The sequence below is a fragment of the Periplaneta americana genome, chromosome 11 (assembly GCF_040183065.1).
Source record: "Periplaneta americana isolate PAMFEO1 chromosome 11, P.americana_PAMFEO1_priV1, whole genome shotgun sequence".
In the NCBI taxonomy this organism is placed as follows: Eukaryota; Metazoa; Arthropoda; class Insecta; order Blattodea; family Blattidae; genus Periplaneta; species Periplaneta americana.
In genome coordinates, this window is record NC_091127.1 from 162,842,523 (window position 1) to 162,869,652 (window position 27,130).

General features: G+C 34.4%; 1 protein-coding gene across 4 annotated transcripts in view; it reads left to right on the forward strand.

Moving 5' to 3' along the window:
* CROT (Carnitine O-octanoyltransferase) overlaps positions 1-27,130 on the forward strand; it is a 99,750-nt gene that overhangs the window by 54,058 nt on the left and 18,562 nt on the right. For all 4 annotated transcript variants that reach the window (XM_069840374.1, XM_069840375.1, XM_069840377.1 and 1 more), the window contains 5 exons: positions 7,716-7,978; positions 10,960-11,091; positions 12,897-13,080; positions 23,770-23,972; positions 25,948-26,163. In XM_069840374.1, coding sequence (XP_069696475.1) covers positions 7,724-7,978; positions 10,960-11,091; positions 12,897-13,080; positions 23,770-23,972; positions 25,948-26,163 — 990 coding nt within the window. In that variant the 5' untranslated portion in view covers positions 7,716-7,723. The remainder of the gene's footprint in view (positions 1-7,715; positions 7,979-10,959; positions 11,092-12,896; positions 13,081-23,769; positions 23,973-25,947; positions 26,164-27,130) is intronic.

Below are 27,130 nucleotides of genomic sequence, written 5' to 3' on the forward strand. Positions count from 1 at the left end.
GGCAGAAGTGAAGATTGAATTCACAGTACGTAGAGTAGGTACAGAATTCTTTCAACATGAGTTACTAGTACGAAGGACGAAACTGGCAATTGGAATTAGATGCAATAGTCTATAGTGCGATAATATGCACAAAAGAACTGAAGCCTTTATCGAAATGAACGGCCACCATTTTCAAAATTGTGTTTAAATATTCATATTATGATTATTTTTCAATTTAACTTCTTTCTCTATATTGTACGCTAATGTGCTGTAGACAGTATAATATACACTGCATAATGAATACGTTCGCATGGATAACTCACTTCGTGAGTAAAAACACTTATTCTTAATACAGTACTGTACTTTGATTAAAGAAAAACCTAATGAAAATTATCAAACTCAAAATCGCGATATTTCCTAGTTTACGTAAATGGATGAACTACTTTTCTTCCTTCCTATACCTAGTAGAGTGATTTGTGTTTTACGCCAGTATCATCGAACTCCAGTCTTGGAGGGGGAGCAAGCGGTGTTTCCTGTTCTCTAAAGGTATAGACAGGTTAATATTAAAAATGTTAGTAAAAATAAAATGATGTCCCTGTATTTCTTACGTCATGATAGGTAGGTAATTGTGATGGGTTCAGCCCCTCTGGCATTACGAATACAGGTTAGAAGGTCAGATTTCTTGTATTCATTAGAGATATTCTGATTTAAATACCCTGCAACATCAGAATGAATTTCCATTAATTTTATTATATTAATTACTAGCTGAAAGAACCCGGCGTTGCCCGAGTTCTTCTTTTTGCTTCTTTTTTTAATTTAACTCGTTGTTAGATTTTTCGGTCGTATCAAAGAATCAATATATACATCTATCATTTAATTTATATTGGAAGATTTTTTACCCCTTGACTCCTGCATGCCTCTTTTTTTAATATGACTTGAGAAACTATATCTCACAAATTCAGAACGTATTAGGCCTATATTAATTCTTATTTCATACACAGAATACAGATACAATATAAACTCGCAATAAGTCATTTTTTAACATAGAGACTAATATTCTGAGAGACGTATACCAGTTTTTTTTATAAATTAAGAGATTATTTCCACAACGCATAACATATTACATTGGCAACGTGATTATACAGTTAGAATTTCGCAGTAACACATTTTCGGACATGAACAACAATACTTTGAGAGACGTATGATATTTTTATTTTTACTATCTGACCTGACAGTGTTATTTTCAGTCAGCTTACGTACATTCACATACTACATTAGCAATATGACAAAAGTATCATTGGATTTCTTTTTGATGTGTGTAAAATCTTTTTTTTTTCCCCCCTACTTCTTTGTATAAAATATAGTTGAGAATGTGAAAAACACGGAGTTTTTAAGTTAATGTCTGCAACTTTGAGCGACTGTCCTTGAGCTTAATTTTAATATGACCATTACAAATGCTAGTTGCACTGAAATTGCTGTTACTTAAAATCGAAACGCATGTTAGTGGGTATCATAAGAATGCGTGGATAAAAACATCTTCTTTCGTTTTGCCAGTTAATATTGTCACTTCTATTACTACGTTCTGAATGAGTTTTTTCACACCAATTCTTGTTTCATTGCATAATTTTGGTGGGTCAGTATTTCACAATAGTACTATTGGTGATTCAATATTAAGTATTAAATTATATGGTAGCAAGCCTTGTGGTTTCAAAGAATTTAAGAATTCAGTTGGATAAAACACAGTCTACTCACTATGTACAACTGCATTGAGAAATTCCTGGGCTTAGTAAAGATATTATTTTATTGCATGAATCATCTAGTTTTAGCCTTCATGATGTGTATCAACAATGTTATTTAATTTCGTGTTACAATTTCCACGGCCTCGTGAAAGTCGATGTTGAATATAGCAGACAATAATAAAGAACAATTGACTACAGAAAATTGCATTTAAATATTATACATGAATGTTTGATCGTATATAATTTTATTTTTTATTATTTTTTATTAATTTAACGTCCATTTGCAGAATTTTAATGTAGCCTATGTTCTCCTGATTATGAAGGTTAAATATGCAAACTTTGGCAAATATCGGTCAAAGCGTGTAGATTTGTATAGAGTATACATATATACATACATAGCCACATTGACTTTTATATATAAGATACCAAACCTAAGAGTTTTTTGATTATTCCCGATTTTCTTATAAATTGAGAGGTTTTTGTGGCACTTCAAGACGAAAGAACAGGGGACCAAAAATATGCAGAGTCTTTTAACATGCATTTTTTAAACATGTTCCTAGTATCCTGTTCAGATTAAATCACTGGAGAATGTTCTCTTGCTAAGAAATCTGAACCTCAAAATTTTGTGAAAATTTCAAAATATTGGGCACCTTCAAAAATTAAACTAGAGAAAATATATTTTGCATTATTCTTTATGATATCACCCCACAACATTTTCCTGGTATTACATTTTGATTCCATAAACTTCATATTTTCACTCCACCCTAATGGACATGCTTTCTTTTATCAGCTCACCGTCTGAGAAAGATTTTTTCTTCTCAAGAAGCCTTAACATGTTTTTCATTTCTTCACTGTTTTTAACAAATAAGTTTTGCAGACAATTAAGTCCTTTCTGTTTCTTTGAGATGTGGTCAGTTCTTAATTCAAAACCAGGAGGGTATAACTTGTTTAAATCATTATGTGTTTGTTTGAAATGCCTTTCCAATTAGCCTAGTAATTCTTAGGCACTGCTCCTGTTGCTGAACAGATCAAACAAATCGGTTTCGAAGCATTTCCCATCGTAAATAGAAACTGTTTTTTCCCATTCTTCATTGAATATTCGGATACCCACTTCACTTTCACTTTTTCTCTTTGAAGAACCATGCTTGCAGGGTGTTCGGGTGAGTGTGTGACAAACGTTGAGGTGTGATAGGTGGTATCAAATGGAACAACTTTTGCTTGTAAACCCAGATCAGACGACACTGCGATAAGAAGCTACATACCGTTGAAAGCAGCGAGTTTTTTCCATGACAGTTTTGACTTCTCCCTTTTCTGTATTAAATGCATGGAATTACAGCAACCTGTTGAACATATATCCAGTCCACACCTGTGGAGTAACGGTCAGCGCGTCTGGCTGTGAAACCAGGTGGCCCGGGTTCGATTCCCGGTCGGGGCAAGTTACCTGGTTGAGTTTTTTTCGGGGTTTTCCCTCAACCCAATATGAGCAAATGCTGGGTAACTTTCGGTGCTGGACCCCGGACTCACTTCACCAGCATTATCACCTTCAGCTCATTCAGACGCTAAATAACCAAAGATGTTGATAAAGCGTCGTAAAATAACCTACTAAAAATATATACCCATTTTTGGTTGCGTAATACTAAGGGGTTTCAGTACTTTGTGTACACATGATTTACTAATCATTTCTTACACGTACCATTAGGTTATGCTAAGAGAATGCACATATCGATGGCTCAGAACCAGACTGTTCTAAGTCCAACTTTTTATAAGAAAGAAATTTCCATTTCTTGTCTGCATATATGAATCGAACAAAATTGTAAATATTCCTCTCCATGACGTTGCTATGAAGCTATTCTAAATTATTTTTTATTTTATTTAGGAGAATGGAGAAAGTTACACAACACAGAACTGCACGCATTGTATTCTTCACCTGACATAATTAGGAACATTAAATCCAGACGTTTGAGATGGGCAGGGCATGTAGCACGTATGGGCGAATCCAGAAATGCATATAGAGTGTTAGTTGGGAGACCGGAGGGAAAAAGACCTTTAGGGAGGCCGAGACGTAGATGGGAGGATAATATTAAAATGGATTTGAGGGAGGTGGGGTATGATGATAGAGACTGGATTAATCTTGCACAGGATAGGGACCGCTGGCGGGCTTATGTGAGGGCGGCGATGAGCCTTCGGGTTCCTTAAAAGCCATTTGTAAGTTTATTTATTTAATCTGACAGGATTAAGGCCATAAGGCCTTCTCTTCCATCCTACCAGATAGCACATGTAAATACAAAAAAGAAATACAGACGCTGATAAAAAATAGTAAAAATTAAATTAAAGCCCTATAGAGGGTCAACAGGGTCAAAAGAACACTATAGAGCTCTCATCGTGCTAATACAAGAAAAAAAATGAAGAAAGAAAAACAGAGATAGCAATGATGATAATGATAAAATAATAATAATAATAATAATAATAATAATAATAATAATAATTACATTACATATTAATTGTCAATTTTACAAGAGCATAGTTAAAATATTTATTATATGTCATGGGTTAAGCCGAAGTTGCGCAACCTGACAGGTGTTCAATAAGCAATTCCATGAACTAGAATGTGATTTTTAAATTTAAATTTGAATTTTGATATTGTCCGACAGTCTCTGACATGGTCAGGGAGAGAGTTCCAGAGGTGTGGAATAGATATGCTGAAAGATGATGAGTAGAAGGATGTTCTGTGTAGAGGAATAGAGAGAAGGTACATGTTCCGGGTTCGAGGTAGTGAAAGGTAAACAAAACGAGATGCTAGGTAAGAGGATGTGGAGGTGTGGATGATTTAAATAGTAATAAGAGAGAATTGAAGAATCTTCTTTCTTTAAGTGGACTTCAAGACAACAATTCTAGTGACGGTGTTACATGATCGAATTTTCTAATGTTACAAACGAAACGAACGCAGATATTGTGAACACGCTGTAGTCTATGGGCAAGATCGGTATTTAGACTCGTGAATAGAGAATCGCAATAATCGAAGTGGGGCATCACTAAAGTTTGGATCAGGTTCTTTTTAAGGCTGAGAGGTAAAACGTTGGTTAAGTGTCTGAGGGAATGAATTATGGAAAAAGTTTTCTTACATATATAGGTTACTTGACTTTGAAAATTTAATTTTGAATCTAAATATACTCCTAAATTTTTTACTGTCTTACTATAGTCGCGATACTGTTATTTCCGGCGTGACTCCTCCTCTTTGCTTACGTCTTAGGAAGTGAAGGCTCTATAAAGTCTAGGTAGAGTGGTATCGTTCGCCATTTTTGTTCTTTCGTTGCCGAGCTACCAGACGAGGGCTCTATTTGCCATACCGTTAAACATTATCATGTCATAGCTCCTATGATAATAAATCAAACGCACTGTAATTCAGCAAATAATTGAGCGGCAAATAACGTCTTCGTGTGCTTTCTGCGAACTCCAACGAAAGAGCCAAAATGGCGGGCGATAATATTAAGTATTTATCGAGCCTTAAGAAATGAATAACGTCTTCATCAGCGAATCACAAGACGCACACGTTTAAATGTAGCCGACCTGCAACGTGATTGGCTGCCGGAAATTAGAGCGACGGGACTATAGGCTATAGGCCTATGTAATTGTGGTATTATTTATTCTTGCATTTGATACTGTGGCTAGATCTATTTTGTTTAATGCTCGTTGCTCGTTGATGAAGCTTTGAATGTCTGGAGCTTAAAATAGCTCTCCTGAAAAAAAAAAAAATTAGTAAAATGGACTTGGAACAGTCTGGTTCTGGGGCATCGATATGCATCTTTGTGTAAACATTCATTCATTCGTTTACTGTACTACATAGCTGTTAAACTTGCTGTTAGTTTTAAATGTTCTCTCTCTATCTCTCTATATCTCTCCATATCTCTCTATCTCTCTCTATCTCTCTAGCTCTCTATCTCTCTATCCCTCTATCCCTCTATCTCTCTATATCTCTCTATCTCTCTATATCTCTCTATATCTCTCTATATCTCTCTATATCTCTCTATATCTCTATATCTCTCTATCTCTCTATATATCTCTCTAGCTCTCTAGCTCTCTATCCCTCTATCCCTCTATCTCTCTCTATCTCTATATCCCTCTATCTCTCTCTATCTCTATATCTCTCTATCTCTCTATATCTCTCTATCTCTATATCTCTCTATCTCTATATCTCTCTATCTCTATATCTCTCTATCTCTCTATATCTCTCTATCTCTCTATCTCTCTCTAGCTCTCTATCCCTCTATCCCTCTATCTCTCTCTATCTCTATATCTCTCTATATCTCTCTCTATCTCTCTAGCTCTCTAGCTCTCTATCTCTCTATCGAAGTTGCAATGGAGCGTTTCACAAATGCAGTACTTGCAGACATGCGATGTATGCAACGAGCTGGATATGAGCGCCATGTTGAGAATAGCCTTTAAACCACCACTATACAGTACATTAATTTCGAAAAGATGTACTGACATGTAATCATTTGTAATATGTGTAGTATATTTGTTATGTGAAAACATGCACGCACTTGAGGTGTAAATAAAGGAGAAATGAAAAGAGTCATCTCAACAAAAACAGTAGTTATTTCTAAGTTCCATACATCCCAGCCTGCAAACGAGAAAAAACTAATTGAATCATAGTCATGGCTGAAACTCTCTTCAAGGTTATGTAGCTTTGTACTGGATCGTCTTAGTTGTTGTTCAATTTAACACCACTTATCACACCTCAACGTTTGTCACACATTCACCCGAACACTCTGTATAAGTTGAACCTAGAGAATAGTCGCAAGTCTTTCGTGGCTCCGACTTAAACAACGTAGAACTTTACAATCTTTGTCTTTACTCTTGCGAATTCTGCACACTTCAACACCAAATTACCTTTCGTCTCGTTTCTCTTATCTATACTCTAACCACGACGTAAATACCAGATCACTTATCTGTGGCGCGTTAAGTAGACCTCTTCATAGAACATCTCGTTATTCATCATCTTTTACAGTATCCACCTCGCGACAATGGAACTCCTTGTCACAAAGTATTAGGGGCTGCAAGACAATAAACACTTTTAAAACAGCTTAAAAGATAACCTTCTTAGTATTTCACTCCAATCATACTGACTTAAACTATCGCTGACTACATTGTTACTCCTTCATTTAGACATGCATCCTGATAGTGCTGTATTTTCAAAATTGTCTTATAATAATCCCTTTCTATTATGTAACATTATTTGAAATATATTAACATTCTATGTATTTCAGCTTAATTCTGCTACATAGTTTATATTTCAGTGTTTAATTAATAGTTCATAGTATTTTGTTGTTTAATTCATAAATAACTCTTGTATAAATGTACACTCTTATTTAAATCAAATTGTTGAATTCTTTGGTATGTATGTGTGTATGTATGTATGTATGTATGTATGTATGTATGTATGTAATGTAGGCCTATGTAATGTAGGCCTATGTAATGTATGTATGTATGTTATGTATGTATGTTATGTATGTATGTAATGTATGTATGTATGTATGTATGTATGTATGTATGTATGTATGTATGTATGTATGTATGTATGTATGTATGTATGTATGTATGTATGTATGTATGTATGTATGTATGTATGTACGTACGTATGTATGTATGTAATGTATGTATGTAATGTATGTATGTATGTATGTATGTATGTATGTATGTATGTATGTATTGTATGTATTGTATACTTTTTGCTGTTTGAGTGGAAGAGAAGGTCTTACGGCCTTAACTCTGCCAGCTAAAATAAATTATTATTATTATTATTATTATTATTATTATTATTATTATTATTATTATTATTATTATTAAGATACACACATTTGAAGTCTATACATAAGTAACTACAGCGTATTTTTATAAGGAATTTTTTTCAGAAATAATTTGAGGGAAATGGCTTCTGTTACATGGTGTGCAAATAAAAATAGAGTGTTAACACTGTATTACTCTTCCTGTTCGCAGCTGACAAGATGGAATTGTCTCAGAGGCTCTTTGTATTGCCGGAAGGGGATCCAACTCGCACGTTTGCCAACGATGAATTGCTACCCCCTTTACCAGTGCCCTCTCTTCGCCACACACTGGATCGGTATCTAGACTCTGTGAAGCCTTTTCTTAATGAGAATGAATTAAGAGAAACAACGAAATGTGTGGCTGAGTTTGAGCGAGGCGTTGGCCAGAGACTTCATGCTAAATTGCTGCAACGGGCACAACGTGAAAGGAACTGGGTAAGTCTGTTGTGCCATGCAGTTGAAGAAGCGTCCTAAGTCCATTTTTTAAGAATTTAACTTGTTTTATTCTAGTTTTAATTTATACAGGGACATCATTTTATTTTTACTTCAATTTTTATTGTACCTTAGTTTTTGAATGTACTTCACTCCCACCCCTTCTACTAATGAAGTTCAACCGTCCTCCACACAGATCCAAGACCGCATATACAGTTATAGTAGCCTTACGGTCATAGTAGACAGTACGTTCCAAAAATATGTTCGCGTTTTCCAGTGACGAAAGAGCTTTCAATATTGAATCATTTTCCATTTGCCTACGTCGCATCCCGGTTTCCCCCACCTGCTTCTATTTGCCTCTCTGTAAATGCTAGCGGCTGGGCTGTCTTAGCTCTTTTCTGAGAACATTAATTTCTTTTAGGAATTGGACGTCTACGTAATATTATACCCATACAATTGTTTAAAATGACTTAAATAAAATGCCTTGTTAAGTAATTAACTATCACGTGATTTCCTCCCTTTCTACGACGCTGCGACGTAACCACTTGGACGGACAGTAGATAGCATGTCTGAGTAATTTTATTTTTTCGGATCGGACAGAAGTGAAGATTGAATTTTCAGTACGTAAGGTCTCTTTTATAGAGTAGGTACAGAATTATTTCAACATGAGTTACTGGTACAAAGGACGAAACTGGTAATTGGAATTAGCCTACGTACAATAGTCTATAGTACGATAATATGCACATTAAAACTGAAGCCTGTATCGAAATGAACGGCCACACATTTTCAAAAATTTGTTTAAATATCCATATTATGATTATTTTTCAATTTAACTTCATTCTCTATATTGTAAGCTAATGTGCTGTAGACAGTATAATATACACTGCATAATGAATACGTCAGTATGGAAAGCTCAGTTCGTGAGTAAAAACACTCATTGTTAATACTGTACTGTATTTTGATTAAACAAAAACCTAATGAAAATTATCAAACTCAAAATCGCGATATTTCCTAATTTACGTAAATGGATGAACTACTTTTCTTCACTCCTATACCTAGTAAAGTGATTTGTTTGTATATTATGCCAGTATCATCGAACTCCAGTGGAAGGGGCTAGCAAACGGTGTTTCCGGTTCTTAATCGTTGATCCAAAGGTATAGCCAGGTTAATATTAGAAATGTTAGTAAAAATAAAATGATGTCCCTGTACTATTCAAGCCTATAAATGTGTAAGTTTATTTAAGAGACTCTCCTAAATCTTGACTTACAAGCAAACGTTCTGATGGGGGCAGAGAAAAAAGTTAAATTTTTTTCTTCCACCATGTTAATAATGTCAAAAGAAGTGCTTATACAAATTTTGGCCAGTCGACAGCAATTACGAGGGCCGTAAAAAAATAAGTTCGCCAGGGGCCGCTAACAGAAAAAAAACACAATTTCATTGGACAAATTTATTAGAACAGACACAGCAATTGTTGAGCTATTTTTCAAAATATTTTCCCTCGGAATTGAGACATATCTCATATCATGAGATCGACAGAGAGAGGTGCAGACGCAGTCAAACGCTGTTTCCGATCTGAGGCGACTGACTTCTACGACACAAAAATTGATCCCATGGTATGACAAATGTCTCAATTCCAGTGGAGGATATGTTGACAAATAGCGCAACAATTGTATTTGTTTCAATAAATATTTCTATGCAATTGTGCTTTTTTCTATAAACGGCCCCAGGGAAAATCACTTTCTGGACGGCCTCGTAATTGCGGTCGAGTGGCCAAAATTTGTAAAAGCACTTTTTTTGATATTATTAACATGGTGGAAGAAAAAATGTTTAACTTTTTTATCTGCCCCCATCAGAACGTTTGCTTGTTAATGTCTGCATATGTTTTTTTAAACGGATCTAAGGGCGTCAATTTTATTTTCAGTTTTTGTATTTTCTATTAAAAGTTTAACTGTTTCTGGCAAAAGATTCACCAATATTTTGTTTTCAGAAATACAGTTTACTAAAGTTAGTGAGTCTGATGCGTTTACAAAATTTGTTCAGTTGTAGGCTAGAGCAAATTCAGTTCATGTTTTCTGAAAGTTGAGTTTAAACGTGCCAGCAGCTGTTTGAAATTCACTTGCAGGGAAAGATAATTGTGATAGAACTTCCTAGTGAAACCTGTCAGATAAGTGATAAGTGGAAGAGAGAATGCAAAGGTTAAAGCGAAGAGATACTTAAAGGCGGAAATCTTGTAGCCTTATCTCCGGTTAGAATGTAGTTACACCTTCCAAACCACTCAAAATGCGAGACACTCCTAACGAATCAATCGTAATACTTATCTTGCAAGGCTCCTCTATTTCTATCCCATTTATCTTGTGCATCTATTATAACTTTTTTGTTTGGATATGTATTGGAATTTTTGTTTTTGAGCGTTATGTTAGAACGAAAATTTATGAAAGTTTATAACCCATGAGAATAACGAAAATATATTCCATTTTTTTATATGGTAAGTCAAAGAGTATGTGTGTGTGTTCTGAAATTGAGTTGTGTGTTGAGAATCTCACACACAACACACACAAAAACACACCCTAATGAAATTCTCAACACACAACTCAATTTCAGAACACACACACTCTTTGACTCCACTTTACACAACACGAACACACTCTCACAGGAAACAAAAAAAGAGGCGCCAAGACCAGCAACGACCAATTCTGAAGATGAACCATAAAAGGTCGAAACATGTAAACAAGGTACGTTAGAATTTAACACAAGAAAGTCTTATCATACAAATTCCGAAATTTTCTTTGGTTGAACTTTCTTTTGGATTAATAATTTTCTGCAAATTATGCAATGGACGACTGTTCCGAGAATGAAAATGCTTCTGGGCGAAAATTCCCTGGATGAATTGGCACCAAACCTTAGGAAGTAAGGTTGTATGCGAGTCCCGGTTGGGTATAGTGAAAATTAATGTATTTATATTGAAATTTTTGTCTCTTTTTCAGCTTGAGAAATGGTGGGAAGAAATGGCGTACTTGAGAAATAGGCAACCACTATTGCCCTTTACTAGCACTATAGGCATTGGAGGCAAAGACTACCTCAACTGGGAGACTGGAAATGAATTTAATGCAATTAAGGTAATTAAATTCCATTTAATTTGATCGAAAAACATGGGAAATTTAATAAAGAAACTCACTTGGCTTTTATCGATTACGAAAAAGCTTTCGATCGTATTGACAGAAATAAGCTCTTTCAAATTTTGGCAGATGATTCAGTTCCAAACACAATTATAAGAACAATTTACGAATTATATAACCACAGTATTATCAAAATTACTATCGGATCAGAACATACCGAATGGAGACCGATAAACTGTGGAGTTCGTCAAGGATGCCCCCTCTCACCACTTTTATTCAATATATACATCAACTCCATCATCAGACATTGGCGACTAACAATTCATGGAAACATCCCGCTCTTCCGAAATTGTACTCTTGATACATTACAATATATCACCTGAATATAATAGCACAAAATTTCAATATGAAAATTCCCCCAAACAAAACAAAAATTATGGCGTTCCAAGGTAAACAGCCAGTTAGGAGTAAAATTTGCATTGGAACCCATACGTTAGAACAGATAAACTCATTTAAATATTTAGGTTATAATTTGAGATATTTACCTGTTACTGATATATCTGAAAATATTCAACATTTTAATGGAGCCTTAAGAACCATCAACCAGGTTTTCACAACCACGAAAACCCAAAAACATACCAGGTTAAAAGCATATAAAGTTCTGGCCTGGACTGTCCGAAACTCAGATGTTCAACGCCTAGCAACTGCGGAAATGAGATTTCTAAGGAGGACTGCCGGCTACAGCTTGCTTGACCACAAAAGGAATGAATTACAAAAGAACTGAAAATTACACCTATTTATGAACGTCTCAACCACTACAGACAAAAATGGCTTAACCATGTCAATAGAATGGACCGTTCCAGACTCCAAGACAAATTCTCCGCTATATACCACATGGAAGACGATCTTTGGGACGCCCCCTGAAGAGATGGATGGAGACAGTTACAGGCCACTAGGCCTAATACCTGCAAGGACGACGACGACGACGACGACGACGATGATGATGATGATGATGAAGAATTCCAATTAATTTCTGTTGTTTCTCTGTACTTGCTTCAAGTGAAATTCTCGTGTTTTCCCCGATCGTTTATGGATTGTCTCCTAACAGTGATATCAATAAAAACACAAATATTTGCTGTAATAATAATAATAATAATAATAATAATAATTATTATTATTATTATTATTATTATTAGTCCCGCGCCGTGGCATCGTGGTCTAAGGCATCCTGCCTCGGACTCGCGTTACGGAATGCGTACTGGTTCGAGTCCTCAAGGGGGAAGAAATTTTCTTATGAAATTTCGGCCAGTGTATGGGACCGGTGCCCACCCAGCATCGTGATGCTCTTGGGGAGCTACGATAGGTAGCGAAATCCGGTTACGCAAACCAGCTATAACAGCTGGGGGGCTCATCGTGCTAACCACACGATACCTCCATTCTGGTTGGATGATCGTCCACCTCTGCTTCGGCATGTGGCCGTGAGGCCAGCAGTCGGCTGGTAGGTCTTGGCCCTTCATGGGCTGTAGCGCCACGGATTATTATTATTATTATTATTATTATTATTATTATTATTATTATTAATTAAAAAAAATAAAACTAATCATTGCCAGCACATACATGTCATTAGAGTTATTTCAAAAAATTAATATAACTTACAAGTTACCTTCGTTTCAATGAATTATCGTGATATTAAATTCGTCATTTTCTGACACATCTGATGATCGATCCTCAGCTCATCTTTTACTGTCGCACCGAAGATCCATTGTTGTTTATTCAGTTACATGGTATTTATCTCTTGTCTGCAGAATGCGGCACTATTTTGCTACTTCACGACTGAGGTTTGGTCCCTGTTTCGACAAGGAAGATGGCGTCCTGATAGCAGTCGAGATGGAAATTCGGCTTTAAACATGTACGACTTCAGACGGTTGTTTAACACTGTTCGAATACCAGGAGAGACGCAGGATTCCTTGGTATCTTACTTCAAAACAGGTTGCATTAACAATATTATAATATGCATTATAATTTAAAAAAAAGTGTTAAGTTCGTTCCATGAATGAATATAATAGGATGCGAAAGTTATTTATTTTCCCGTTTCAAACACTAGAGGCGCTAATGCAGAAATTGATACGGCTGCCATCTATTTTTGCTCGGGTAACTAATTACTCCATGCATATAGAATCACACCAAGTGGCGGAAGGAATAAATAATTACTTCACGCATCTAGCAGCGCACCAAGTGGCGGAAAGTTTAATTACGTGCTGAAAACATCCCCCCTCCACCCTTCCGAAGCTACTAAATATAAAATAAACGATTAAAATTTGTATTTCTCCCATCTTCCGCTGAAAATTCATATTGGAGCCAACAGCAAGATGAGATTATTTTACAACTTATTAAAATACAACCAAAAACGGCCAGAAAAGAAAATCAAGTGTTAGATAATTGAAATTCAATCCTTGTTATATTGTTTGGTATTTAGTGTACAGTCCAGTGGAAAAGTCTGCAAAATCTAATTAGATAACTGAAATTATAATATTATTATCTACTATTTTACAGTATATTCAATAACACTATTGAAACAAGGTCCTTATAAACATCGCTGTTTAACATACACTGATATACACACACGTAGCGTCGACCTGGTTGGCGAGTTGGTATAGCGCTGGCCTTCTATGCCCAAGGTTGCGGGTTCGATCCCGGACCAGATCGATGGCATTTAAGTGCGCTTAAATGCGACAGGCTCATGTCAGTAGATTTACTGGCATGTAAAAGTACTCCTGCGGGACAAAATTCCGGCACATCCGGCGACGATGATATAATCTCTGCAGTTGCGAGCGTCGTTAAATAAAACATAACATTTAAAAACACACACGTAGCACTTACATACAGGTGCAGAACCTTTGTTTCAATTTATTTTTTGAAAGTGTGTGGCTTTCATCTAATTGTCTAGCCCTAACGGATACATGGTGAACTCTGGAAATGTACCCATCACGTGCTTCTAAAGTTCACCACCTACGATACTAGGCGCTGGTCTTGTTACTTTGGACGGGCGAAGGTAGATGGTGTTGACTGCAGTTTCGCATCCTGTTACATTCACTCATGTATATTCCTTGCGGAGAAACACATATTCACGATATTGAAAGGGGAGGTTGGCGGAATTGTCTGTTGTATGATATTAATTAAGTGGAAGTAATGTAATATTCGGTAAGTTTTTAAGAACTTGCATACAAGTTACTAGTTCCAAACCAGAAATAAGTACGGGAAATGTGCTTTAGAATACAGATACACTTTTATTCGGTTTTGTTTAAGTGAATTATTTCTCAAGTACAGTGTAAGTATCCCAGTTCTTTTTGGCCCCTGAAATTTTAAATGTTAAGCAAAGAAGCGAGTCACTGTCCAATTTGAATGTTGTCTCCCAATCATCTACAAAATTCAAACCATACCCGCCTGCCAATCGCGATGACACTAGAGGCAGGGGCGCACCCAGAATTTGGTTTTAGGAGAAAAGTTTTCTTGTAATTTTAGTTACATTCAGAGCACATAATAGTACATTATGCAACGAGCCTATAATGATAGTAATTAAGAAGCGAGTATGGCTGTTTATGAAACGAGCGCAAGCGAGTTTCATAATTTTCATACGAGTTTCTTAATTACCATTATAGGCGAGTTTCATACGACTTTTTATGCTCGACCATATTTCTAACTTGAAATTATTAATATTATTTGTATCTGACCTTGAGCAATACATCGTAAATTGTGAGATGTGCGCAGACGCGAAAGTATTGATTTTTTCCGAGGAACAGATGTCCACATTGACCTTGATTTTTATTTTAGCTGGTTATTTAACGACGCTGTATCAACTAGGTTATTTAGCGTCGATGAGATTGGTGATAGCGAGATGGTATTTGGCGAGATGAGGCCGAGGATTCGCCATAGATTACCTGGTATTCACCTTATGGTTGGGGAAAACCTCGGAGAAAACCCAACCAGGTAATCAGCCCAAGCGGGGATCGAACCCGCGGCCGAGCGTAACTTCAGACCGGCAGGCAAGCGCCTTAACCGACTGAGCCACGCCGGTGGCTTTTGACCTTGATAGCCCATAAGAACCTACAGAGTAACTAAATATTAACTTTGATATAACATTGAAAGTAAATTAGACATTGAAAAAAGAGATGACAAATTGAATTTATTTGAATATTATTTACAATTAACGCTAATTATTATAGTAATAGAACATAACCTTCTGCGACAATATTGGATTTCCAGCCTCCGTGACTTTTCGCTAATTCTCTTTCGGTTGCATATCCGAGAATAATCGATACTTGAGGTTTTATAACGGTACAAAGCTGACTTGTGATTGGCTGAACACGTGTAAGCTGACTCGTCATTGGCTCAACACCTGTACTTTAATGAGTAGGTGTACTTTAATGACATGCATTAAAGGATTGCTACCAGGTGTATAATTACTACATTTCGGCATGGTCGAGCATAAATTTAATTTAAATATTAATTTAATTTGTTACAAATATTTTCAAAGAAAGGGTCTTACATTTACAAACACAATTATGCTATAGAATAAAGGACACTAAGTTACAAAAAATTACTGAACATTTTTAATAGATCTGCTTCCCTGCTATTTGGTCTAAAGTGCAGTACCTAAATTTCATTTTCAGAGTATGTCAAACTTTAAAAATTGAGCCAATATTTAAAGTACAAAATCAAGTCTTCTTGCACCCTCAGTCACAGTGTAATATTACTGCCATATTGAAAGCAAGTTACTTTATAGATATAATGTCTGGAAAGAAATTGTGTATTGATTGAAGTATTGATGATGAAAAGAGAACTCAGGCTTTGGAAAATAGGAAAAAAATCTCTAGCTAATAAATAATCGAAACAGTGGTACTATGTGGATGACGGGGTCATAGGAACTATGGTGAGTTTGACATGACTAAACCCCAGTAGAGAAAGGAGGAAATTTTATAGCTATTCTAAGAGCTTGCGTAAATGCGGAAGGTAAGTATTGTAAGTTCGAATATCTAAAAACAAATCATAAAATCTCTTGGCTAGTAAAGATATTATCATATGACGCTATTATTATTATTATTGTTATTATTATTATTATTATTATTATTATTATTATTATTATTATTATTATTATTATTATTATTATTATTGTTATTACTAGACTTCGTGGAATTGCCACGAGAATCGTAAGGTTTACTACGCACGCGGTATAGACTGTATGAGAAGGGGGCGTGCAAAGGATGGAGTATGCCTCTGATGTAAACACTGAGCAGTATACTGCGGTTACAATAAAACCTGTATCCTGCATTCAAGAAATATAATGAATGATCTTTGAAGTAAGAAATGTCTAAACATGTAAATACACAATTATTTTACAGTGAGATATATTCATTCTTAAAATTTAATGTAATATACTCACATCATGAATATGTGCATTGCAGTGAAGAGTTGCGTACATTTTGAGCGACTGCAAAGTAACCTCCTCCGATGGTCACTTAAACAGTTTTTATTTTGGGAAAATGTACGTTCAAAATCACACGATGTAATACGTACATATTTTAAGAACGGAAAGTCACTACATTTTAGTACACCAATAGATGTCTTGTCGTGACCTGACGGTACATCATTTATAATACAAACTTGTGAATAGGCACAATTTTTAGCAATAATGTTTCTCAACTCACATTTCATTTTTTCTGAAATTAGTGAATTGTTATTTTGGATAACGGTATGTGATATTTTACCCACTATATTAAGGGCTTCTGAGAGTTGTAGTTTAGATTATTCTAACAGGATAATGCTTTTGGACACGATTTTAAAATTAGAATCAATGGACAGAATATCTTCCAATAGCTGTTCAGAAGGCAATGATTTTACAGCTGCAACAGCGGAACTCTCTGTGCTATCCAATGCAACAATTACCTCCATTATTTTGCCGTAATGTTCTGCTTCATAATTAACAGCATCCAACCACGTTCCCCAATGGGCCAAGATTGGCTGCGGGGGTAAGGTTATTCCAGGGGCAATTGTTTGGAACAGCAACACACTTATTGTAGCATGTTTGATTGAATTTTTGTCTGCACTGAACAAATGTTAAGCTTTGACTATTCCAACCACAGTAATGCAAAAACAAGTGCTGACATAGGTATACATTAGCTGTAGCTGCTCTATCTATTTGGACCGGTCACAATTCTTAACATGAACTGCTTATACTATGAGACCGGGCGGTCGCTCACCTCCTCTATACTACCGTACATCGGCAACCTGATTGCATGCTGCGTGTGGCAATTCAACGAAGTCTAGTTATTACTATTATTATTATTATTATTATTATTATTATTATTATTATTATTATTATTATTATTATTATATTTAGAAGTAGTAAAAGTTGGTGTATCTAATCTGTTTTTATAACTTAACAAAAATTGTCCTTTGCATGAAATTCTCGTACATTTGGCGCACGTGACAACCCTCTTTTCGTACCTCGTACAAATCATTGAAATTCATGTGATTCAGTAATTAAAAGAAGAATAGTTTCAAATGTGAACGGCACAAGATAATGTTTTTTTAGTTATTTCAGATGAGACTAATGATGTGTCTTGTGTTGATCAGACTACTAAATTATAAATATGACTAAAATCCTCAACATAAATGAAGGCATGAGAACTTAGCTTGAGAATGAAGAATTCCTTTCATTTTACTGCAAATACAAAATAAAAATCTGGTTCTGGGGTGGGGAACTTGAGCCCCCTTAGTCTCCCCTCTCCGTGGGTAAGCCACTGACTGGAAGTACACTCAGAACTAGTGTAAATAGACCTATAATGCCAGTAAGTCACGAACACCAATTCTAATAAAACAGATTTTGCGTTTATTGTTATTATTAGAAATTTATACTATCACTACTGCTTTACTATAATTTGTTATTATTATGACATGACTTCTATGTATATAGGCTAGTTATTTTCCCTTATAAGATGGTTGGGCCTTTTTCTCTAAACTTTGACTTACACGAAGATCAGTCAATAAGTTTCCGAACGCCATGAATATAGACAACACACACGACATAGGAAACGAAGAAGTTATCTAGAACTAGGGAAATGTCTGAAATCTATACTGAATACATCACTGGAAAGGAAGAGAAGAAGACTAGCAATGAGGCGTATATGGAGAGATTCCAGGAAAAGTCGCAATAGGTCTTTGACATGTCTGCACAAAATCATGTGTAGAAGCTCAGTTCTTAAATATTTTGCAATTCATTTTTAATTTTCAGAGAAGTCTATATTGTATCTTAAAAGTATTTATTTCAGTCACTGACTTCACAGCATATGTTTAAGGTGCTAAACCTTTACATTACATATTTAAAAGACGTATGAACGTTTTCGTTGGTCTACGCCAACATCATCAGATACGAAGTACATTTCAGCAATATCAGTGCTCTCTACATAATGTCTACAAATACAAAACATATTTAGTGGCATGCAAAATGAGACGTATTAAAAACCAACATTGCTGTGATACACATTGACATTCTATATGACTGCCTTGATTGTCACTTATTTAAAATACACGTATAGATTACAAAAAATATTGATTTACATATATATATATATATATATATATATATATATATATAAATGCAAGTCTTCACATATGAGATAATAAAATGACATGATTTAAAAGTGATAAAAATAATAAAATATAAAACTAAGATAAAAATTATGTGAGGAGTTGCAAAATTACAGTAATTACATTTATTATATTTTATTTCTGTTTCACAATAATATATATATTTCCACCATTCAGAAACCTATGTATCATGGTTTGTGTCACGTAACTCCTCGCATAATTTTTATCTTAGTTTTATATTTTATTATTTTTATCACTTTTAAATCATGTCATTTTATTATCTCATATGTGAAGACTTGCATTTATATATATATATGTAAATCAATATTTTTTGTAATCTATACGTGTATTTTAAATAAGTGACAATCAAGGCAGTCATATAGAATGTCAATGTGTATCACAGCAATGTTGGTTTTTAATATGTCTCATTTTGCATGCCACTAAATATGTTTTGTATTTGTAGACATTATGTAGAGAGCACTGATATTGCTGAAATGTACTTCGTATCTGATGATGTTGGCGTAGACCAACGAAAACGTTCATACGTCTTTTAAATATGTAATGTAAAGGTGTAGCACCTTAAACATATGCTGTGAAGTCAGTGACTGAAATAAATACTTTTAAGATCAGTTCTTAAAGATAATCTGACGCTGTTTGATAGACTGACTCATCAGGCATGGAAGCAATGATCTTCAGTGACACGGCCATATATGTTTAACCGCACAATAAATACAAGTACAGTTCGGGAATATATTGATTGACCCTTGTGGAGATATTCTTTGCCTCTCGATCAGAACCCTTCTGTTTTTCGCCGTCTTGTTACACTTTAACTCTAATTCTCTTCAAATAGGTAGGTACTTCTTAAATTAGTGCTCCTCAATCAATGATGAGTGATTTCACGTAGAATGGGTGATAACTTAAAAATTGTAAGAGAAAATTTGTGCAAAAAGTAGAATTTGTGAATCGTTCATCGTATCGCGCGTTTCTCAAAATTATCAATATTAGTAGCGATATTTTGCCATTGATGTTTCTTCCCTGGTGGATTCATTGATATTCCTTCACCTCCGTGTTATTTTTGTTCAGGCAAAGTGGCTAACAACAATTTACTGTAGCTACACACACAGTAAATATTCTGAAATTCTCACGCTCCATGTTTGCTTTGACAATAAAGTCTGTAGCATGCGTGTTATAGTCGATCAAAACACAGTGTTCATCTAATTGAAATATGTTCAGTGCCTACTGGAACCTTCATAATTAATCTACATTAAAGTCTTTAACGATTCAAAAGACGCAGGTAATTCTGTTAATTTATGCATTTATTGTTAAATCTTCTTCCCACATTTTATGATAGTTATTCTTAACGTTTATCGAACTCTATTTGTCTATCTTCTTGACGCTGTAGATATCAAATCAGGAAGCGATAACGAAATGTCAACATACTTTAGAATGTGTTGAACGTAACATTTAGGACATCATGTTGGGGAGGGGAGGAACTCTTTTCAAGTAAAATTTACACTCCCAAACTTACTGAGTCATATTTCTTTCGGAAGTATGATCAGAACCGGCATAAGTAGCTTCGATTTTCAAGTCATTATATTTCATAAACGAAGAAAAATCTAAACAAACGGCTATCATCACTAGGCACCGGATTTTTATGTAATATCAAGGTGTGAAATATGTACATGTTTATGTAAGAAAAATAAGCTGAATATGTACCAAAATATATATTTTTTTAAATTTTAGTATGTTATTTTACGAAGCTTTATCAACATCTTAGGTTATTTAGCGTCTGAATGAGATGAAGGTGATAATGCCGGTGAAATGAGTCCGGGGTCCAACACCGAAAGTTACCCAGCATTTGCTCATATTGGGTTGAGGGAAAAACCCTGAAAAAACCTCAACCAAGCAACTTGTCCCGACCTGGAATCGAACCCGGGCCACCTCGTTTCGCGGCCAGACGCGCTGACCGTTACTCCACAGGTGTCCAAAATATGTAGAATCATGAAAGTATTTAATATCAATATCAAGGCCCCTTATAGACGAAGTCATTTTTTTTTAATTCATTACACGGCCTTAGATGGCAGTTATTTTAATTTTAAAACTCATTTATCTCATTAAATATCAGTCCTATCAAAATTTTTCATGGAATAAAACTTATCGGAAATTATTTTTGAAGAAACTTTTGTTATGTAACATTTGTCACAAAAAGCAATAATAAGCGAGATATTTCGATTTATTTAATTCAGGCCGCCTTATAACCCCCCTTTTAAATAATGTATTTTGAATGCCATATAGCCTAAAATCTAAGTTACAACGAACTTAATTTATATTCCAAGTTTCATCGAAATCCGTTTAGCCATTATCGCGTGAAAAGGTAACAAACATCCAGACAGACAGACAGACAAAAATTTCAAAAAAGCGATTTTCGGTTTCAGGGTGTTGAATTATATATGTTAGGACCAATTATTTTTGGAAAATCGAAAATTACCAGAAAAATTTCGGCTACAGATTTATTATTAGTATAGATTTTATTTATCTATTTATTTATTTAATTAATTTATTTATTTAATTTACTTAATTAATTTATTTTGTTTATTTATTTATTTCATTTATTTATTTTATTTAATTTATTTAGTTTGCTAATAATTGTAACATAAAATGTAATATATACAGAAAAAACTTTAGCTCGCCCCTGAAAGAGTAGAACTCGTGCTCATGGCAGATTTCCGAATTGAAATTAAGAAGTATACAATACAATTTGTCTTGTGTCTACTATACAATTAGAATATATAAATTTAAATGTACAATAAAATTTTTCAATTTTTATAAAATCCGTACATAACGTTTTAAATTTAATACTAGAACTATTAGAATTGACAAGATTAGGATATTTAAATATAAATTTGTTATAGATTCTTGGGCCTAAATTACTACTATGATTAAATACTGTAGCAGTGTTGCATTTTGGTTCAAACAATCTTAAAGAATTCATACTTTTTGTTTCATAATTATAAGAATACAATTCAAAATTATTTCGATTTTTATGTATGAATTTTATTAATACAATATAATAAATTTGTTTTATGTTAAGAACATTAAAGTCTGAAAACAATATTTGGGATGGAAAATCAATAGGTTTATGAAGACATATTTTAATTATTTTTCTTCTGTAATAAATAAAGTGGATTAAAATTGGTTTCAAATAAGCTACCCCATCCTATAATTCTATACATAATTACCGATTGAAATAAAGTTAAGTATATTGTGCGTAATAAACTTATTGACGAATAATTCCCCAATAAAACAACATAGTATATTATTTTACGTAATTTATGATAAAGATAATTAATGTGTTGGTTTAATTTTAAGTGATTGTCGAAAATTATGAAACGTAAGATTCAAAAAACGATAACTATTAAATGTATTAGCAGAAAAATGTAACAATGGTCAGATTTCACGGCCAGATTTCTTGAAGATGTCTCCTATTAGAAAGTTTTATAAATAAGTAAATGAGGAATCATTGATCGAAGGCAAACATAAATAATTTCGGAGGACAGTCAGAAATGCCTCCTCATGGTGTTCTTTGGGTAATGCTGAATTAAGCGAATTTTCATGTGCCTAACTTTTTACCGTTCCGTTTTTAGGGTAATTTACATTGGTGAAACTGTAAATCCTTTTGAATTAGAGAACTTACAATACCCCCTAGAACGTAGGTTCGATTTCCGCTTGGGATGATTACCTCGTTGGTTTTTTTTCGGAGGATTTCCCAAACCGTAAGACGAATGTTGGGTAATCTACGGCGAATCCTCGGCCTCATCTCTCCAAATATTGTACCATCTACTGTTACTAATCCCATCGATGTTGAATAATCTTGTAGTTGATACAGCATCCTTAAATAACCTACTGAAAACACTCTTGATTAGAGTTAAAAATCTACTTTTAGCAATGCCTGCCTAAAAATAACTCATATGTAGTAATACTACTGCATTGAACCACTGGCTTTGCTTATTAATCCTAGGAGCTGTATTTGAGGAACATCGTTTCAAAATGAGTTTTATCCATCTTAATATTCTTTTCGTGAAGTGAACAAATCCGGTTTGCTCTGACCAACACTTCCTTTTTATCATCTTATATGGGATGCAACTTGTTCTCTAACATTATCGTTGCAGTTTTTAATTTTGCGGTCACAGAATGCAGAAAAATGTTTAATTTTTAAGTTTTTAAAAAATGAGAAAAAATGTTTCGAAACGATGTTCCTCGTTTATGATCTTACCAACATAAATCCATTTCCCTCGGCCGGGTTTGAACCCACGATTATTTGGTTCAAAATAAAGCATGGTAATATCTACCGGGTGTTCATTTCTAAGTGTGTCATGACGTCACTGTTGATGAGTCAGCGATTTGAAGCGAGTTTCAGCTTTTATGTCAGAGAAGTTGCCTATTAATCAAGGCGTTCAATCTGAACTTAAGAACGCGTACGGTATAACTTGAAGTCGTAGCAACAGATGGCGGTCTGTACGGACTGTGTGCTACCATAACCTCTTTCGAACTGTGTTTTGCGCGGGCAAGTCGTACCCAGGGTATTTGTTATCATCGGTTGAGTACGGAAATATTCCACAATACAAATCAAATGCTCCGTGTCCATGTTGACCGTCGAAGTTAATGTCAACAAATACTGTACGTAAGTAATCGTCTTAACCCTCTCCCCATATCCCGACAGTAAGAAAAAAACTCACCTCAGTACGTGTTTCCAAACAGTTCACATTCCTGCCACTGCAGGCGTTACCGTACGTATCGGTAAGTACTCTTCAGAATGAACGCCGTACTTGGTAGGAAACTTCTCTTGCATATAGGTAATACGCCTTTGCGGAGATGTAGGAAGATTGAATTCTCTAGGCTCATCGGATAGCCACATGACGACATACAGCGAGCCATGACACACTTTGAACTGAACACCCAGTAGATCACTGAAAACTCTATAGAGCTGACGTTGACAAATTTCTGATACTAATGATACCTTTATATTTACAGAATCTGAGGGACCTTGCCCATCGCATGTTATTGTACTTTGTAATGGGCACATATTCTCTGTGGATGCCCTGGATACAACAGGATCACCTCTAAGTCCACCTGAGTGGGAACAGAAGTTAACAGATATATTTGAAAAAAGCTCAAGAGAAAAGGGACCTGGTTTACCCCTATTCACATGCACTGATCGCACAACATGGGCAAAGGTATACTTTTCTATCTTTTAAAGCAGTAGGCCTACATGTAAGTTGTTTAATTTGTGATTTGCTCTTTAAAAACACTGCTCTTTTTATTGCATTAATCTATTGACTATTTCTTGTGTTTTGTTGCACGGTCACTAGGAGAAAGCCTGTTGTATAAAAAGTAAATCATGTACTCATCAATATAGTTGAACATTATAATATTCATACTACATAATTATGTACTCTTATTAAACTCTATATAGTGTACCGTTTGAGTAAATTTATTTTCTCAAACAGAAATGTTCTAATTATCTGAAATATGTTTATGCTCGACCATGCCGAAATGTAGTAATTATACACCTGGTAGTAGCCCTTTAATGCACCTCATTAAAGTACACCTATTCATTATAATTCAGTTGTTCAGCCAATGACAAATCACCTTTGTACCGTTATAAACCCGCCAGTATCGATTATTCTCGGATATGCAATCGAAAGATAATCAGCGAAAAGTCACGGAGGCTGGAAATCCAATACTGTCGCAGAATGTTATGTTCTGTTACTATAAATTAGCGTTAATTGTAAATAATATTCAAATAAATTGAATTTGTCATCTCGTTTTTCAATTCTAAATCAATTTCCAGGTTATATCAAGATTAATGTTCTCTAGGTTATATCAAGGTCAATATATTCGTGCCTCGGAAAAAATCAATACTTTCACGTCTGCGCACATCTCACAATTCAGGTCAGTTCCGTTCGTCACTACATATCATAACATGAAAACTTATGAATAATTTCAAGTTATAAATATGGTCGAGCATAAAAAGTCGTATGAAACTTTCCTATAATGGTAATTAAGACGCGAGTATGTAAAATTATGAAACTCGCTTGCGCTCGTTTCATAAAAAAAAACATACTCGCGTCTTAATTACTGCCATTGTAGGCTCGTTGCATAATGTACTATTATTTCAGTCCCATTTAAAGCTTATTAATTGTTGAAAGAGTGAATATAATAATTCCTATTACTAGGGTATTCAGTAAGTAAGTAATGGCAACAATTGTAAATCAGCGCTCCTAGCGGTGAATATCGGAATCTTTTAGTACATAATAGAGAAGCGATTATTGCATAAATGTGGAATATTAATAGTAATTTATGAGATAGTTAAAACTGAACGAGTTGGCACAGACGGTAGCATTTGTGACTCGTATTCGGGAGGTCCCGTGGTCAAACTCCGTGATTGGCTAATCTGAGTGGGGGTTTTCATGGTTTCCCTCAGTCACAAAGGCAAATGTCGAATTGAAAATTTACATACCTTGATTCATCAACGCCTCAGTCACCAATAACATAAACCTCGATTAAAATTTAAATCAGTTAGTGTACATACTAGACAAAGCGATGTTGAGCAGCCGTGAAAGTGACTATAGTTGCGACGCTGTTATTCCCGGCGTGACTCCTCCTCTTTGCTTACGTCTTAAGAAATGAAGGCTCTATAAAGTCTAGGTAGGTAGTTCGTTCGCCATTTTTGTTCTTTCGTTGCCGAGCTACCATACGAGGAATCTACTTGCCACACCGTTAAACATTATCATGTCGTAGCTCCTATTATAATAAATCAAACGCACTGTAATTCAGCAAATAATTGAGCGGCAAATAACGTCCTCGTGTGCTTTCTGCGAACGCCAACGAAAGAGCCAAAATGACGGGCGATTATATTAAGTATTTATCGAGCCTTAAGAAATGAATGACGTCTTCAACAGCGAATCACAAGACGCACACGTTTAAATGTAGCCGACCTGCAACGCGATTGGCTGCCGGAAATTAGAGCCACGGGACTATAGTTATGTCTATTGTTTCCTGTGCTGTGCAATTTTGTTTGTTGATTGTTTAAACGAATATGTAGTACATCTCTTTACTTATAAAATTGTAAATCTATTAATGTATTTCCATATAAAGTCATCCAATGGATTTATTCTCAACTAATTATATAACATGGTATTTTTGCAGAATCGTAAACACTTGGAAAGCCTGAGTGTAAACAATAAATCAGCCCTACACACTGTGGACACTGCCATGTTTGTAATGGTTCTCAGTAAAGATGTCAAGTTAAATGTATCGGATGTTGCACAAGCTTCTTTGGATTCAGACATGGAAAATCGGTGGGCAGACAAGAGTTTGATGTGTGTCATTTACAGAAACGGCTTACAAGGTGGTGTTAATGAGGTAAGTAATCAGATTTCGTACTTAGTTTAGGTGTGTTTTGTTGGGTTGGTGAGAATTACTTGTTAGTTCATATTTCACAAAACACTTTATTTAAACATCATGAAATATAAATTCACGAATTTCCTTTTTATTAAAAAGTAGAGTCAAGTTTAACGACTTTACGAATATGATCCTTTGTTTATTCTTCACTGGGCCTCAAGTTTGGTTTAACAAGAGATCGGCAGTGTTAAAATTTAACGTTTGTCTTTTACAAGCCATTGTATTTAACGAAACTCAGGAATCCATAAATTTAGAACTACGTAATTGTAAAGGAGTTAAACCGAGGCAATTGAATTAGAATTTTATAAATACTGCAATTACTGTATAATCATCATAATAAAGATAACAAGTTAAGCCTTCCTTGCTTAAAAATTAATATCCTGTACTGTTTAAAATACAGTTTTTATTTATTTATTTGTTTGTTTGTTTATATATTTATTTATTTGTTTAGTTGTTTAGTTACTTATTTGTTTATTTAGTCATTTATTTATTTAGTCATTTATTTATTTAGTTATTAATTTATTTAGTTATTAATTTATTTAGTTATTAATTTATTTAGTTATTTATTTATTTAGTTATTTATTAATTAGTTATTTATTTATTTAGTTATTTATTGATTTAGTTATTTAATTATTTATTTATTTAATTAGTTATTTATTTATTGATTTGGTCATTTAGTTATTTATTTAGTTAGTTATTTATTTATTGATTTGGTCATTTAGTTATTTATTTAGTTATTTAGTTATTTATTTAGTTATTTATTTGTTTAGTTAGTTATTTATTTATTGATTTGGTCATTTAGTTATTTATTTAGTTATTTAGTTATTTATTTATTTAATTATTTAGTTATTTATTTATTTAGTTAGTTATTTATTTATTGGTTTGGTCATTTAATTATTTATTTAGTTATTTATTTATTTATTTAGTT